Consider the following 17,592-nt stretch of genomic DNA (forward strand, 5'->3'; position numbering starts at 1 on the left):
CTTCCTGTTGATTACCTTATTTCAAATTTATTTTGCTTAGTCGTTTTTATTTTTGATCTGTGGTTCTTTAATGGACATATACCTTTAAGTCGAACAGAGGAAATTAGGAACTCAGAAGGTTCAAAAATAGTACTCTGTGCTCAGGAGATTTAGATTTTGAACAGAAGAATTCAGACTTTCTGGCACTCAGGCAGTCAGAGAGATTCAGTTTGGTTGGCAGGTAACCAATGGATTGGCTAAGGACCGTATCCTGCCCGGCAACAGACAGTGATTGGGTTCAGCCAGGTGGGGTGTTTTCAGAGATCCCAGAGACCTGGTCCTGGACGCTGAGAGAAGAAACTGAGAGTTTCTGTGTCTCTCTCTCTCGCAGTGATCCCATGGGAAGCAAACTGTCTCGCTGGGTGTTAATTCCTTGAAAATGTATGATGTCATTGACTATATATGGAACTGTGAGGCCCCATTGATAACTCACCCACAGCTGTCAGACAGTCACGGCACTGAGAACTTCTTTCAGGCGATGCTGATGAAGTGATGCACGACTGCGAAGGTCTTGAGCATGTACTTGTCTCAGAATACGACACTGAAGGAATTGTGACAACTTCTGACTGTACATTTTGGCTTTGGAACCATAGAATTCCTACAGTGCAGAAGGAGGCCATCGAGGTGGCATCGACCCTCTGACAAAGCACCTATCTAGACCCATTCCCCTGCCCTATCTTAACCTAACCAATACATCACTGGACACTAAGGGGCAATTTAGCACAGCCAATCCACCTAACCTGCACATCTTTGTATTGCGGGGGGAAACCGGAGCATCCGGAGGAAACCCACAGGGAGAACATGCAAACTCCACACAGAGTCACCCAGGCCTGCAATTGAACCCAGGTCCCTGGCGCTGTGAGACAGCAGTGTTAACCCGGGTCCCTGGCGCTGTGAGACAGCAGTGTTATCCCGGGTCCCTGGCACTGTGAGGTGGCAGTGTTAACCCGGGTCCCTGGCACTGTGAGGTAGCAGTGTTAACCCGGGTCCCTGGCGCTGTGAGACAGCAGTGTTAACCCGGGTCCCTGGCACTGTGAGGTAGCAGTGTTAACCCGGGTCCCTGGCACTGTGAGGTAGCAGTGTTAACCCGGGTCCCTGGCACTGTGAGACAGCAGGGTTAACCCGGGTCCCTGGTGCTGTGAGACAGCAGTGTTAACCCGGGTCCCTGGCACTGTGAGACAGCAGTGTTAACCCAGGTCCCTGGCACTGTGAGACAGCAGGGTTAACCCGGGTCCCTGGTGCTGTGAGACAGCAGTGTTAACCCAGGTCCCTGGCGCTGTGAGACAGCAGTGTTAACCCGGGTCCCTGGCACTGTGAGACAGCAGTGTTAACCCAGGTCCCTGGCACTGTGAGGCAGCAGTGTTAACCCGGGTCCCTGGTGCTGTGAGACAGCAGTGTTAACCCAGGTCCCTAGCACTGTGAGACAGCAGTGTTAACCCAGGTCCCTAGCACTGTGAGACAGCAGTGTTAACCCGGGTCCCTGGCACTGTGAGACAGCAGTGTTAACCCAGGTCCCTAGCACTGTGAGACAGCAGTGTTAACCCAGGTCCCTAGCACTGTGAGACAGCAGTGTTAACCCGGGTCCCTGGCACTGTGAGACAGCAGTGTTAACCCGGGTCCCTGGCACTGTGAGACAGCAGTGTTATCCCGGGTCCCTGGCACTGTGAGACAGCAGTGTTAACCCGAGTCCCTGGCACTGTGAGACAGCAGTGTTAACCCGGGTCCCTGGCACTGTGAGACAGCAGTGTTAACCCGGGTCCCTGGCACTGTGAGACAGCAGTGTTAACCCGGGTCCCTGGCACTGTGAGACAGCAGTGTTATCCCGGGTCCCTGGCACTGTGAGACAGCAGTGTTAACCCGAGTCCCTGGCACTGTGAGGCAGCAGTGTTAACCCGGGTCCCTGGCACTGTGAGACAGCAGTGTTAACCCGGGTCCCTGGCACTGTGAGACAGCAGTGTTAACCCGGGTCCCTGGCACTGTGAGACAGCAGTGTTATCCCGGGTCCCTGGCACTGTGAGACAGCAGTGTTAACCCGAGTCCCTGGCACTGTGAGACAGCAGTGTTAACCCGGGTCCCTGGTGCTGTGAGGCAGCAGTGTTAACCCGGGTCCCTGGCACTGTGAGACAGCAGTGTTAACCCGGGTCCCTGGCACTGTGAGACAGCAGTGTTAACCCGGGTCCCTGGCACTGTGAGACAGCAGTGTTAACCCGGGTCCCTGGCACTGTGAGACAGCAGTGTTAACCCGAGTCCCTGGCACTGTGAGACAGCAGTGTTAACCCGGGTCCCTGGCTCTGTGAGACTGCAGTGTTAACCTGGGTCCCTGGCACTGTGAGACAGCAGTGTTAACCCGGGTCCCTGGCGCTGTGAGACAGCAGTGTTAACCGGGGTCCCTGGCACTGTGAGACAGCAGTGTTAACCTGGGTCCCTGGCACTGTGAGACAGCAGTGTTAACCCGGGTCCCTGGCGCTGTGAGACAGCAGTGTTAACCCGGGTCCCTGGCTCTGTGAGACAGCAGTGTTAACCCGGGTCCCTGGTGCTGTGAGGCAGCAGTGTTAACCGGGGTCCCTGGCACTGTGAGACAGCAGTGTTAACCCGGGTCCCTGGTGCTGTGAGGCAGCAGGGTTAACCCGGGTCCCTGGGACTGTGAGACAGCAGTGTTCAGCCGGGTCCCTGGTGCTGTGAGGCAGCAGGGTTAACCCGGGTCCCTGGCACTGTGAGGTAGCAGTGTTAACCCGGGTCCCTGGCACTGTGAGGCAGCAGGGTTAACCCGGGTCCCTGGCACTGTGAGGCAGCAGTGTTAACCCAGGTCCCTGGCACTGTGAGGCAGCAGTGTTAACCCGGGTCCCTGGCACTGTGAGGCAGCAGTACTGAACACTGTGCCACCGTGCCATGCTTTGTCCTTGTATTTCTTGGGGTTTGGACCAGACTTAGAGAAGATCTGCCTATAAAGATTCCATTGTTCCATGTTACTCTTTAGACCATAAGACGTAAGAGCAGAATTAGGCCACTCAGCCCATCGAGTCTGCTCCATCATTCAATCATGGCTGATATTTTTCTCATCCCCATTCTCCTGCCTTTTCCCCATAACCCCTGATCCCCTTATTAATCAAGATTAATATAATTTATGGAGTGTCAAAGTATAATTTATGAATTTCCCCTAAATTAATGACTTTCTCCTTCCTGATACGGAGCTTTTGTGATTGACTTGAGGTGTATCTCGGATGTAGATTTCATCACATCACCTTCTGTCCACCAGTCGGTCTTCAGTTGTATCGATAGCAGCTGATTACCTCCCAAGGCAGCTTACTCCACCAACAGCTCTCCTCCCCAGCTCATTGCCTTTCCTCAATCAGTCCACAATCCTGCCCCCTTTCAATCAAAGGGTTAAACTCCCCATTTCAAACAATGGCAGAGAATACTGAAAAGACAATGGGGTGGGAAGTGAGACTGAGAGTAGTGGGAAGAATTCTCTGGCCATTGTGTATAATCGCTTTGCCAATGTGTTCACTGAGATCTCTAGTTGACACCCTAGTTCTTGTCAATGCATTGTACTTTCACCAGCCATATTCGGCAGAGGGACTCGGTGTCTCATTCCATATGATCGGCAGAGGAATTGTTCCCTCAACTTGGTTTCCGTTTCAGAAATGTTTCCCTGCATTGCTGTTATTGTTGTTAGTTTTTTATCAGAGAAGGGTCTCAGGATGCAGATTGAAGGTGGGTAAACCGAGTTGAAGCAGATAAACCTGCTCTTTGTGAATGGTGGAGCAGGCCAGAGGGACTAAATTACTTATTCCAATGTCCATAAGACATAGGAGCGGAAGTAAGGCCATTCGGCCCATCGAGTCCACTCCACCATTCAATCATGGCTAATTTCAACTCCATTTCCCCGCTCTCTCTCCATAGCCCTTAATTCCTCGAGAAATCAAGAATTTATCAACTTCTGTCTTAAAGACACTCAACGTCCCGGCCTCCACCGCCCTCTGTGGCAATGAATTGCACAGACCCACCGCTCTGAAAGGTGACTGGCTGTTGGGTGAACCATTGTTTATAGGCCTCTGCTGCCCTGTCTCTAACCAGTAACCTTCTGTCCTCACAGATCCTGATTGAGTTCTGTGCTGGAGGAGCAGTGGATGCAGTCATGCTGGGTGAGTTCTGTCGAATTGTGCCGTGCATGATTCCACCATTGATTGTACAGTGCCTGGCATTACATTTCTGTGTGCTGCAAGTGGCAAGAGGTGCTTTGATATTACAACATCCAAACAGGCCATTCGGCCCAACCAGTCCATGTTGTCCTTTACCCTCCATGTGAGTAAGGAGTTCTGTTCCCATTTCCCTGTTCCCGTACTCATTTTCCTTTACATTATCTACAATGTGGACCAATACGGTTGACTGAGGTTTTACATCGGTTCATCTTAACCTGTTGGGTTTTATATTCTTTATCTCTGTTATAAAACTAGAATTATTATAGCTTGTTTCATGGCCTTTTATCACCCTGAGGTGCTGCCTCTAACGTCCTGTGAACATGTTCTCCCAAATCCCTCAACACCAAGGACAATATCATTGGAATCACTTTCACTGAAATTCCTGCTGTTATTGAACCAAATGTTCCTCCTCCGTTGACGACTATCTGCCACCTTTTAGTCAATTCCACCATTTTACCAGTATTACTTTGTAACTGCCTTTGATCTTCTATAGAAACCACTCTTCACATATAACCACTCTGGAAAACTATCGTTAACTCCCACTCTCTGTTTTCTCCCTTCTAACTATTTTTTAGTCCAGTTTATTACCTCCATTCTAGTTCCAAACCCTTAATCTCCTCACGGAATCTTGTCAAAGGCTTCCCGGAAATCTGTTTTATCATTTAATGTGTCTTGAAGTTTGTCAAATACAGTAATCCCTTTTGAAATTCATGCTGGCTACTTTTATTTCTTCTTTATATCCATAGTAATTTTATCCATAATTAAAGACTAAATTTTCTCTACCGCCCTGTACTTATCCAGAGGAGCTGGCCTCATGTTTCCAAGTGGTTACAACATTGGCTGTTCTCCAGTTCCCCAGATCACAACAACATCCAATAATATCCACGCAAAATACTGAGGATGCTGCAAATCTGAAATAAAACCAGTAATGTCTGGAAGACCATTTTTTGGCCTTTGCAATTTCCTCCCTTATCTCCTTCATCCAGCGATGTAGCCAGGGAAACCCTGGTGCTTGATCTTCCTATAGCTTCACTAGCCCACGATTCATCATCATATTGCATTAAATGGCGGTGCAGGCTCAAGGGGCTGAATGGGCCTAATCCTGCTGCGATGTTCCTGACTGACCCATTATTCATCACTAACTCTGACTCACTCTTATCACTCCTACCAAATCAGAAATCCTCTCCTCCCCGATATCCTTCTCCAATAAAGATCTGAAGCAATGCATTTATTAAACACTCCCACCTATTGTTAGATCAGCGTTTACAGATCAACAATCTTCTCTTCTCAAAGTTCACCTTGTTTTGAACAATTTACTGACAGACTTTACAAGAACCTTAAAAAATGAGACCATGTGTCTGATGGGAGTTGCTTCAATATGATCATAACTGATCTTGCACCTGAACTCCAATTTCCTGCCTGCTCTTCATATCCCTTAACTGACTGAAAGGCTGAGTGTGTGGGCGCGATTCAACTAAAAGGGAACAAACTCCCATAACCAGCGTGTTTTATCACGTGTTTAATCGCTGCAGCTCCGAGAAACACATGGCTATACAACGGCACTCATGTTGTTGCGCGTAGCACCATGTTGTGCACTGAGGAGCTCTGCTCTCTGGAACTCCTCAGTATAGCGAGGGATCTCCGAGGTCCCTAACGTGCCCCTCCTCCAGCCCCAATGCACTATGGGAGGATCCCCACCCTCCAACTCCCACAAGGGCACCTGGACCCAATTATAGCACACACAAATTCCAGCTTGGCATCTTGGCTGGCACCCCAGTGGCATTGCCAGGGTACCTAGATGGCACCAGTGCCAAAGGGCTTGCAGCTGGGCGTCTGCGATCCCCTTGGAGACCCTTCAGAGTGCCGTTCCGCCTGGTCCCCATTTGTGGAGACCAGTACTGAACGGTGCTCACCTGAGGTCTCCGAGGCGAATGAGATAGATCCCAACGCCTCAGGTACCTCAGGAATCTGCATATTAAAGTGAGACTAGCAGTCTCGCTCTAATATGCAGGATTGCGAAAAAGTGATTTCGCCCACAATGGGCGGGATTTTAGAACATAAGACATAGGGGCAGAATTAGGCCACTCGGCCCATCGAGTCTGCTCCGCCATTCAATCATGGCTGATATTTTCTCATCCCCATTCTCCTGCCTTCTCCCCATAACCCTGATCCCCTTATTAATCAAGAACCTATCTATCTCTGTCTTAAAGACACTCAGTGATTTGTCCTCCACAGACTTCTGCGGCAAAGAGTTCCACAGATTCACCACCCTCTGGCTGAAGAAATTCCTCCTCATCTCTGTTTTAAAGGATCGTCCCTTTAGTCTGAGATTGTGTCCTCTGCTACTAGTTTCTCCTACAAGTGGAAACATCCTCTCCACGTCCACTCTATCCAGGCCTCGCAACGTCTTGCAAGATTGTATTAAATCTCACGAGGCGTGAACCGGGATGTTCCTGGGAGTGGAGTCTCCCAGCTTCGGTCAGCAACGCCACGCCGCGCTGTTTGGTCACACCGTGTCTCTCCCAGACTTCAGTCTGTTCAGTGATGAACCCCCACAACCCTCTGGGGTAGACAATTAAATATTTTATTTTTCCCTTCCAAATTCTTGGATATTTTTCTTCACATTCTGTCTTAGTTTTCCTATCCGCTCTTAACCTTTTTCTTGTCATAAATCACACAATCCATGCAGCGCAGAAGCAGGCCATTTGGCCCATCAGGTGTACTCTGACCCTCTGAAGGAGCATCCTACCTAGGTCCATTCACCCTCCACATCCCAGTAGCCCCACCTAACCTTTGGACACTAAGGGCAATTTAGCGTGGCCAATCCACCTAACCTGCACCTCTTTGGATTGTGCAAGGAAACCGTCCATAGGAAACCCACGCAGACACGGGGAGAACGTGCAAACTCCACACAGACAGCCACCCGAGGGGGGAATTGAACCTGTGACCCTGGCACTGTGAACGACAGTGGTATTTTGTTTTTACAATCTTCTTTCAATTATCTAAGGTCCTGAGCCTCCCCAATTCCACCTCATCACTTTAAACATCACTGCTGCTCTTTGATCCTGGGATCCAATTTACTCACTCACTCATTCACTCTTACACTCACTCTCACACACACCCACTCGCTCATTCACTCACTCACTCACTTACTCGCTCACACTCACTCTCATACACACCCACTCATTCACTCGCTCACTCACTCACTCACACCATCACTCACTCTCACACACTCCCATTCACTCTCACACTCACTCACACTCACTCACATACTCACACACACACACACTCTCACTCACTCACTCTTACACACACACTAACACTCACTCTCACACACTCACTCACACACTCGCACATTCACACTGACACAAACTGACACACACACACTCACGCACTCACATAAAGACAGACACAAACATACACACGCTCCCTCATACTCAGACTCACACTTTGGAAGACCCTGGGCTGCAGAAAATGAACTCTGCCCAGAATCAAAGTGAGCTGCTCTCGGTCTGCTGACTGCTGCCTATATTTGGTTCATTGGCGGTCTCCTGTGGCAGAAACAGGTACTGCAGCTCATAGTATCATCACCTTTCACTCAGGCATAGAAATGGCTGGAGCCTCTGCGCTGAGCAGTGTTCAGTAGGACGCTGGGATACTGTCAGAGCTTTGGGAGCATGATACTTCTAACATCACATCAAACTCACTCCAACCCATAGCATAGTGTTCATTATAATCTTTGCCAGCTTATTGCTTCATGTCTTCATCTGTTGTAGAGTTGGAAAGGGCTCTGACCGAGCCTCAAATCCAAGTAATTTGCAAGCACACGCTGGAAGCTCTGAGCTATCTCCACGACATCAAGGTGATCCACCGGGACTTGAAGGCTGGGAATATCCTGCTCACCATGGAAGGAGATGTCAAACTGGGTAAAACCTCTGCTTTTCCTGAGCACTAATCTGACTGTTTTCTTTGTGTGATGGTGTCTGAAAACGGAGCTTGTAATAAAAAATAAAAATAAATACTCAGCAGGCCAGGAAGCATCTGTGGAGAAAAGTCCGTCAGTCACAGTGAGATATAAAACTGGCCAAATCAAACTATTTGTTAATATGTTAAAATGCAGCAAACCCATCCTGAGCTGAATGAGGTAGCCAGTCATCATCCGAGAGGGAAAAGACAGTTCAATGTTCTGGGTGGTGGTCTTGACCAGAAGCAGCCGTTTACATTGTGTTTCCCTTGGAAAGGGAGATCGTGACTGCACCAATGCTCCTCATGGGGCAATGTTCCTATACACCTCGGATCACTGAGGTTGCCTGTTATATGTGGAACATAGTTGTATTTTAAAATGACAGGGATGCCCAAGGCGCAGCGTGCGACAGCATTGGCCAGTTGTGCAACATTCATTTTCTGTCTCTGTCCTTTATAAATGTTGGTAGAATTGTGCCAAGTTTAGGACATTCTGATCTTTTTAATCTTGCCTGTAAACAATCAAGACAAAGTGGCTTTCTACCCAATAATGGTTGCCATAAATTTCACTAACAGGTAGATATTTCTGTTATTACACAGATGGGAGCTGGGGTCTGGGAACGCTATCCAGTGCCTGTAATCGATTTAATAAGTTCATTGTCGGGGGTGTTAATCCTGTAAAGGTCCAGAATCAGTGGGTGATGAGAGTGAGTTACGTGCCTTTCTTTGTCTATTGCAGCTGATTTCGGAGTCTCAGCAAAGAATAGCAGGACATTACAACGGAGAGACTCCTTTATCGGGACACCTTACTGGTAAGATGCGGCCTTTACCACTGCGCTTGTGCATTGTGAAGACGCTGTGGTATTTTATCAGTTTCCACTGTGTATTTTAGAAGACTTTCGGTAAGGTCCCACACAGGAAGCTAGCAAACAGAATTATAGCACATGGAATTGGAGGTGATGTATGATGGGTTTAGGCTGGGAATTGAGAATAAGTTGACAGACAGAAAACAGAGAGTAAGAATAAACAGGTCATTCGCAGGATAGTAGGTTATGGCTAGTGGGGCGCTGCAAGGCGATACAGTCGCAAAATAAGAGGCAGACCATTTAGGACGGAAATGAGAAGGAATTTCTTCATTCAGAGAGTAGTGAATCTCTGGAATTTCTGTCCCATAAGACTGTAGAAGTGTGGTAAATGTAGGAATTTCAGATATATTGTATTATAGGTATTTGGTGCAATAAGGGTTAAAAGACTGGATGTGTGAGACTGCTGCAGCCACGTTTTTAAAAGTCCTGGTTTGAAAGTTTGGGAGACCGGGTGCAATTAAGGCAGCGTAAAAAGTTTGTGCTGATGGAGTTTTGTTTGGATTGGGGGAGTGGGGGTGGGGGGGGGGGACCCTGTGGAGTTAATTAGATTTCAGCTTGGTAAGATGATGTAGTTACTGAGTGGAGCTATGGTATCAGGCATTGTGCAGAAACAAAACAGGTTAGTTAAGTTCTCGATGAAGCTGTGAGAAGACGTCAAGCATTTTACTCTTGCTGCATTTCAGTTGAAGATATGTCAGTCAACAGATTAGCAGTCTATCCAAGCAGTTCAGAATTGTCTGGTTAGAAGGTATTCCTGAGTGCTAATGGTATTTAACGGTGGATTGAGAGCTGAGACGGTTATTTTTGTTGTTTGCGTGGGAATAAAGATAGCAGTTAAGGGTTATTGTGCCACTGTATTGATTAGCATTGTTTAAGGGGTAATTATGAAGCTATTTACTTGTGTGATGTTAAAGATATTTTAATACTGTGTTAGTAATAAAGTTTGTTTGAATAAACCATATCCCTATTTCCTCGGGAAATTGGTCCTGGAACGAGGAATCCTTTCCTCCCAATCTGACAAAATTGAATTAAAATATTCGGGTTTCTGACCAGTGTCCCAGTCACTGCTAGGGTCTGGTCTGGGATTGTAATAGAGGCTTATGCGTTGAGTACTTTTACAACCGAAATCAATAGATTTCTAGATACTAATGACATCAAAGGATATGGGGATAGTGAGGAAAAGTGGAGTGAGGGTTGATGATCAACCGTGAATGGTGCAGCAGACTCGATGGGCCAAATGGCCTACTCTTCCTTCCTATATTCATTTAGGGCAGTAAAAACTGGGTATGTATTAGCCTATGCTCATTCCACGGTGTATCGGGCTGTATCTTTCCCATTGTGTGGGTCTATATATATATTATATACACACACACACACAGTGTCCTGCCTCAGACATGCAATGATGTGTTGTGCCTGTGTTTCTCTAGGATGGCTCCTGAAGTGGTGATGTGCGAGACATCAAAGGACAGACCCTACGATTACAAGGCCGACATCTGGTCATTGGGCGTCACTCTTATTGAGATGGCTCAGATGGAGCCTCCGCACCACGAGCTGAACCCTATGCGAGTGCTGCTGAAAATTGCTAAAGCTGACCCACCCACACTGGCACAGCCCTACCGATGGCAAGTATACTCTCTTGCTACTCTCTTGCTAGCCAGTCGCAAGCACCCACTTTCCAATGCAAATGTTTAGTATCTTTGTAAATATTCTATTCAGAACCATTTGGTAGTTCAATGCTGTGCATGGATTAAACCTCTACAGTTCCTGAAGTGGGACCTGTACCGTCTAATTCCTCAAGGATTCTGGCGCTTGTATACAGTATCAGAATAATGAATCCTGTTCAATTCCACTTACTCTGTGCTCCTCTGGTATCACCTCTTTATGCACCATTTTCACCTTTGAATGAACGATATGTTTGGAGAGGGTGTAAAGTGGAATTAGCAGAATGATTGCCATTAGCTAGTTGGTGCCTGACAAAATAGAGGGAGCGGCGATGAATTGAAATTGGCAAACTCAGTGTTGAGTCCAAAAAGCTGTAACGTGCCTAATTGAAATATGAGGTGTTGTTCCTCAAGTTTATGCTGAACTTCAGTGTGATAGTGAAGGAGGCTGAGTACAGAGAGGTTGGCAGAGAACTAAAATGACAATCGCAAGTACCTTTTTTGCAAAGCAGACAACCAATCTGTGTTTGGTCTCCCAGTGTAGAGAAGACTGCATTGTGAGCATTGAGAACAAAATTGAACAAAGTACATGCAAATCTGTAATTCACCTGAAGCAAGTGTGTGAACCCCTGGGTGGTGGGAAGGGAAAGGGCTAGGTGATATTGGGGTGGTATTGGGGTGATATTGGGGTGGTATTGGGGTGGTATTGGGGCTGTATTGGGGTGATATTGGGGTGATATTGGGGTGATATTGGGGTGGTATTGGGGTGGTATTGGGGTGGTATTGGGGTGATATTGGGGTGATATTGGGGTGATATTGCGGTGGTATTGGGGTGGTATTGGGGTGGTATTGGGGTGGTATTGGGGTGATATTGGGGTGATATTGCGGTGATATTGGGGTGGTATTGGGGTGGTATTGGGGTGATATTGGGGTGGTATTGGGGTGGTATTGGGGTGATATTGGGGTGGTATTGGGGTGATATTGCGGTGATATTGGGGTGATATTGGGGTGATATTGGGGTGGTATTGCGGTGGTATTGGGGTGGTATTGCGGTGGTATTGGGGTGGTATTGCGGTGATATTGGGGTGATATTGCGGTGATATTGGGGTGGTATTGGGGTGGTATTGGGGTGATATTGGGGTGGTATTGGGGTGATATTGGGGTGGTATTGGGGTGATATTGCGGTTATATTGGGGTGGTATTGGGGTGGTATTGGGGTGGTATTGGGGCTGTATTGGGGTGATATTGGGGTGGTATTGGGGTGATATTGGGGTGGTATTGGGGTGATATTGGGGTGGTATTGGGGTGATATTGGGGTGGTATTGGGGTGATATTGGGGTGATATTGGGGTGATATTGGGGTGATATTGGGGTGATATTGCGGTGATATTGGGGTGATATTGGGGTGATATTGGGGTGGTATTGGGGTGATATTGCGGTGATATTGGGGTGATATTGGGGTGGTATTGGGGTGATAATGGGGTGGTATTGCGGTGGTATTGGGGTGGTATTGGGGTGATATTGGGGTGGTATTGGGGTGGTATTGGGGTGATATTGAGGTGATATTGCGGTGGTATTGGGGTGATATTGGGGTGATATTGGGGTGGTATTGGGGTGGTATTGGGGTGATATTGGGGTGGTATTGGGGTGGTATTGGGGTGATATTGGGGTGGTATTGGGGTGATATTGAGGTGATATTGGGGTGGTATTGGGGTGATATTGGGGTGGTATTGGGGTGATATTGGGGTGATATTGGGGTGGTATTGGGGTGGTATTGGGGTGATATTGCGGTGGTATTGGGGTGGTATTGGGGTGGTATTGGGGTGATATTGCGGTGGTATTGGGGTGGTATTGGGGTGGTATTGGGGTGATATTGGGGTGGTATTGGGGTGATATTGGGGTGGTATTGGGGTGATATTGCGGTGGTATTGGGGTGGTATTGGGGTGGTATTGGGGTGATATTGCGGTGATATTGGGGTGGTATTGCGGTGGTATTGGGGTGATATTGCGGTGGTATTGGGGTGGTATTGCGGTGGTATTGGGGTGATATTGCGGTGGTATTGGGGTGGTATTGCGGTGGTATTGGGGTGGTATTGGGGTGATATTGCGGTTATATTGGGGTGGTATTGGGGTGATATTGGGGTGATATTGCGGTGATATTGGAGGATGAATCATTCATTGTGAAGGCTGACGGGGTGGACATGTGAGGTCGATGGGAACCCGATTGTGGTTCTGGGACGAGGGGAAATGGTGAGAACAGAAATGCAGGAAATGGGGTGGCGAAGGGTGTTGTCAGGTGTTCTGTGCTGTACCTTGCCTGGAAATGTTTGTAGGCACGGTGCAGTGAGAACTTTACTGTATAGCAGTGATGTAGCAGTGATAAGAACATAAGAACTAGGAACAGGAGTAGGCCATCTGGCCCCTCGAGCCTGCTCCGCCATTCAATGAGATCATGGCTGATCGTTGTGGACTCAGCTCCACTCTCCGGCCCGTACACTATATCCCCGAATCCCTTTATTCTTTAGAAAGGTATCTATCTTTTTCTTAAAAACGTTTAAAGAAGGAGCCTCCACTGCTTCACTGGGCAAGGAATTCCAGAGATTCACAACCCTTTGGGTGACTAAGTTCCTCGTACACTCCGTCCTAAATCTACTTCCCCTTATTTTGAGGCTATGCCCCCTAGTTCTGCTTTCACCCGCCAGTGGAAACAACCTGCCCGCATCTATCCTATCTATTACCTTCATAATTTTATATGTTTCAATTAGATCCCCCCGCATCCTTCTAAACTCCAATGAGTACAGTCCCAGTCTACTCAACCTCTCATCATAATCTAATCCCCTCAACTCTGGGATCAACCTAGTGAATCTCCTCTGCACTCCCTCCAGTGCCAAGATATCCTTTCTCAGGTAAGGAGACCAAGACTGAACACAATACTCCAGATGTGGCCTCACCAAAACCTTATACAATTGCAGCATAACCTCCCTAGTCTTCAACTCCATCCCTCTAGCAATGAAAGACAAAACTCGATTAGCCTTCTTAATCACCTGTTGCACCTGCACACCAACCTTTTGCGACTCGTGCACCAGCACACCCAGGTCCCTCTGCACAGCAGCATGTTTTAACATCTTACCGTTTAAATAATAATCCATTCTGCTGTTATTCCTCCCAAAATGGATAGCCTCACACTTGGCAACATTGAATTCCATCTGCCAGACCCTAGCCCATTCACCTAACCTATCCAAATCCTTCTGCAGACTTCCGGTATCCTCTGCATTTTTTCCTGTACCACTTAGTGTCGTCTGCAAACTTTGACACATTGCACTTGGTCCCCAACTCCAAATCGTCTATGTAAATTGTGAACAACTGCGGGCCCAACACTGATCCTTGAGGGACCCCACTAGTTACAGGTTGCCAACCAGAGAAACACCCATTTATCCCCACTTTCTGCTTTCTGTTAGTTAACCAATCCTCTACCCATGCTACCACTTTACCCTCAATGCCATGCATCTTTAGTTTATGCAGCAACCTTTTGTGTGGCACCTTGTCAAAAGCTTTCTGGAAATCCAGATATACCACATCCATTGGCTCCCCGTTATCTACTGCACTGGTAACGGCCTCAAAAAATTCTACCAAATTGTCAGACACGACCTACCCTTTGTGAACCCATGCTGCGTCTGCCCAATGGGACAATTTCCCTCCAGGTGCCCCGCTATTTCCTCCTTAATGATAGATTCCAGCATTTTCCCTACAACCGAAGTTAAGCTTACCGGCCTATAATTACCCGCTTTCTGCCGACCTCCTTTTTTAAGCAGTGGTGTCACGTTTGCTACTTTCCAATCCTCTGGGACCACCCCAGAGTCTAGTGAATTTTGATAAATTATCACTAGTGCGTTTACAATTTCCCTAGCCATCTCTTTTAACACTCTGGGATGCATCCCATCAGGGCCAGGAGACTTATCTACCTTTAGCCCCATTAGCTTGCCCAATACTGCCTCCTTAGTGATTACAATCATCTCAAGGTCCTCACCTATCATATCTTTATTTCCATCAGTCACTGGCATGTTATTTGTGTCCTCCACTGTGAAGACTGACCCAAAAAACCTGTTCAGCTCCTCAGCCATTTCCCCGTCTCCTATTATTAAATCTCCCTTCTCATCTTCCAAAGGACCAATATTTACCTTAGCCACTCTTTTTTTGTCTTATATATTTGTAGAAGCTTTTACTATCTGCTTTTATGTTCTGAGCCAGTTTACTTTCATAGTCTACCTTACTCTTCTTTATAGCTTTTTTAGTAGCTTTCTGTTGTCCCCTAAAGACTTCCCAGTCCTCTAGTCTCCCACTAATTTTTGCCACTTTGTATGTTTTTTCCTTCAATTTGATACTCTCCCTCACCTCCTTAGATATCCACGGTCGATTTTTCCCCTTTCTACCATCTTTCTTTTTTGTCGGTATGAACCTTTCCTGAACACTGTTAAAGATCGCTCGGAAGGTTCTCCACTGCTCCTCAACTGCTTCACCATGAAGTCTTTGCTCCCAGTCTACCTTAGCGAGTTCTTCTCTCATCCCATTGTAATCGCCTTTGTTTAAGCACAAAACACTAGTGTTTGATTTTACCTTGTCATCCTCCAACTGTATTTTAAATTCCACCAAATTGTGGTCGCTCCTTCCAAGAGGATCCCGAACTATGAGATCATTAATCAATCCTGCCTCATTACACAGGACCAGATCTAGGACCGCTTGTTCCCTCGTAGGTTCCATTACATACTGTTCCAGGAAATTATCCCGGGCACATTCTATAAACTCCTCCTCAAGGCTGCCTTTACCAACCTGGTTAAACCAATCGATATGCAGATTAAAATCTCCCATGATAACCGCTGTACCATTTCTACATGCATCCGTTATTTCTTTGCTTATTGCCTGCCCTACCATCCTGTTACTATTTGGTGGCCTATAGACTACTCCTATCAGTGACCTTTTCGCCTTACTATTCCTGATTTCCACCCAAATTGATTCAACCTTGTCCTCCATAGCACCAATATCATCCCTTACTATTGCCCGGATGCCATCCTTAAACAACAAAGCTACACCACCCCCCTTACTGTCCATTCTGTCCTTTCGTATAGTCTGATACCCTTGGATATTTAACTCCCAGTCGTGACCATCCTTTAACCATGTTTCAGTAATGGCCACTAAATCATAGTCATTCACGATGATTTGCGCCATCAACTCATTTACCTTATTTCGTATACTACGAGCATTCAGGTAAAGTACACTTATGCTGTTTTTTATGTCTTTGTTATGAATCCTAACACCTTGATCAGTAACTTTTCGCAAATTATTTTTCCTCTTACCCTTTCTCCTAATTTTCCTTGTCTTTGAACCCATATCTCTACATAATAACCTGTCACGTAACCTGCTGCCTTGATCTCCATTAACCATTATACTGTCCATAGCTTTACACTTCCCTTCCCCCCCCAACTTGCTAGTTTAAAGTCCCTGTGACCAACCTATTTATCCTATTCGCTAGAACACTGGTCCCAGAATGGTTCAGGTGAAGACCGTCCCAACGGTACAGGTCCCTCCTGCCCCAGTACTGATGCCAATGCCCCATGAAATGGAATCCCTCTTTCCCGCACCACTCCTTTAGCCACGTGTTAACTTCCCTAATTTTCTCAATTCCAATTGGCACGTGGCTCGGGTAGTAATCCAGCGATTATAACCCTGGAGGACCTGTTCTTTAATTTAGTCCCTAGTGCTTGATAATCCCCAAACAGGTCCTCTTTCCTAGTCTTACCTATGTTGTTAGACCCAACGTGGACCACAGCAACTGGATCCTCCCCCTCCCTCTCCAAAATCCTTTCCAGCCGATCAGAGATGTCCCTCACCCTGGCACCGGGCAGGCAACATACCATGCGGGACTCTCAATCTGGCTTACAAAGGATGCCATCAATCCCCCTAATTATAGAATCCCCTACAACTACCACTTGTCTTTTTGCTCCCCCTCTTGAATGGCTTCCTGTACCACGGTGCAGTGGTCAGTCAACGCATCCTCCCTACAGCCCTCTTCCTCATCCACACAGGGAGCAAGTACCTCATACCTGTTGGACAAGGTCAAGGGCTGAGGCTCCTCAACTCCTAAACTCAGGATCCCCCTACCTGCCTCCCTTGCAGTCACACCACTTGTCCCTGACCACTGACCGAATTAACAGTACTTATTCTACCGGGTGTGACTGCTTCCTGAAACAAAGCGTCCAGGTAATGTTCCCCCTCCCTGATGTAGCAGTGATGTAGCAGTGATGTTTATTACCACACCACAACTACAATTAGGATTCTGGTTATTGAGTAAATGAATATGGTGCTTGTAATGTGGCCAATATCTGGTAGCAGCATGCACCCAAAGTTCCACCTGCTGCTTGGCAAAGGTTAGCACTCGATTGGCTCTGTTAGGAGATTCGTCACCTCTGTATCAGAAGGCCATGGATTTAATCTCTATCCTAGAACGTCACTGTGTAATCGAGGATGACAGCTGAGAGGAGTACACTGAGAAAGATTAAACTGACTCTCTTTACCTGCTCAGGTTGCTGCTGTAGAGTTCATGCACTATTGCAGGAAGAGCGGGGCAGCTGAATGTTCGTCGCTAAGCCAGCATCAGTCAAACAAATGCTGGAAATTCTCATGATGTCAGTTATCTTCTGTGCAGAGAAAAGACAGAATTGATGTTTCACGTGTAACGCTTTGTGAGAGTTGGACACCAGTTGCTGATTTACTGCCTGTTTCCCATTCCTAGTCTCTGCAATTATTGCTTTTTAGGATCATTTGTTTTATCGTCATTTATGGCTTCTCATTGTGCACACTAACATCT

General features: G+C 47.1%; 1 protein-coding gene across 1 annotated transcript in view; it reads left to right on the plus strand.

The window, feature by feature from the left end:
- Window positions 1-17,592, plus strand: part of slka (STE20-like kinase a) — a 193,031-nt gene that overhangs the window by 75,693 nt on the left and 99,746 nt on the right. Inside the window, 4 exon segments of the mRNA XM_072479761.1 lie at window positions 4,136-4,184; window positions 8,018-8,167; window positions 8,944-9,016; window positions 10,498-10,692. Of these exon segments, the coding sequence (XP_072335862.1) occupies window positions 4,136-4,184; window positions 8,018-8,167; window positions 8,944-9,016; window positions 10,498-10,692 (467 nt within the window).

The sequence above is a fragment of the Scyliorhinus torazame genome, chromosome 16 (genome assembly GCF_047496885.1).
Source record: "Scyliorhinus torazame isolate Kashiwa2021f chromosome 16, sScyTor2.1, whole genome shotgun sequence".
Taxonomy (NCBI): Eukaryota; Metazoa; Chordata; class Chondrichthyes; order Carcharhiniformes; family Scyliorhinidae; genus Scyliorhinus; species Scyliorhinus torazame.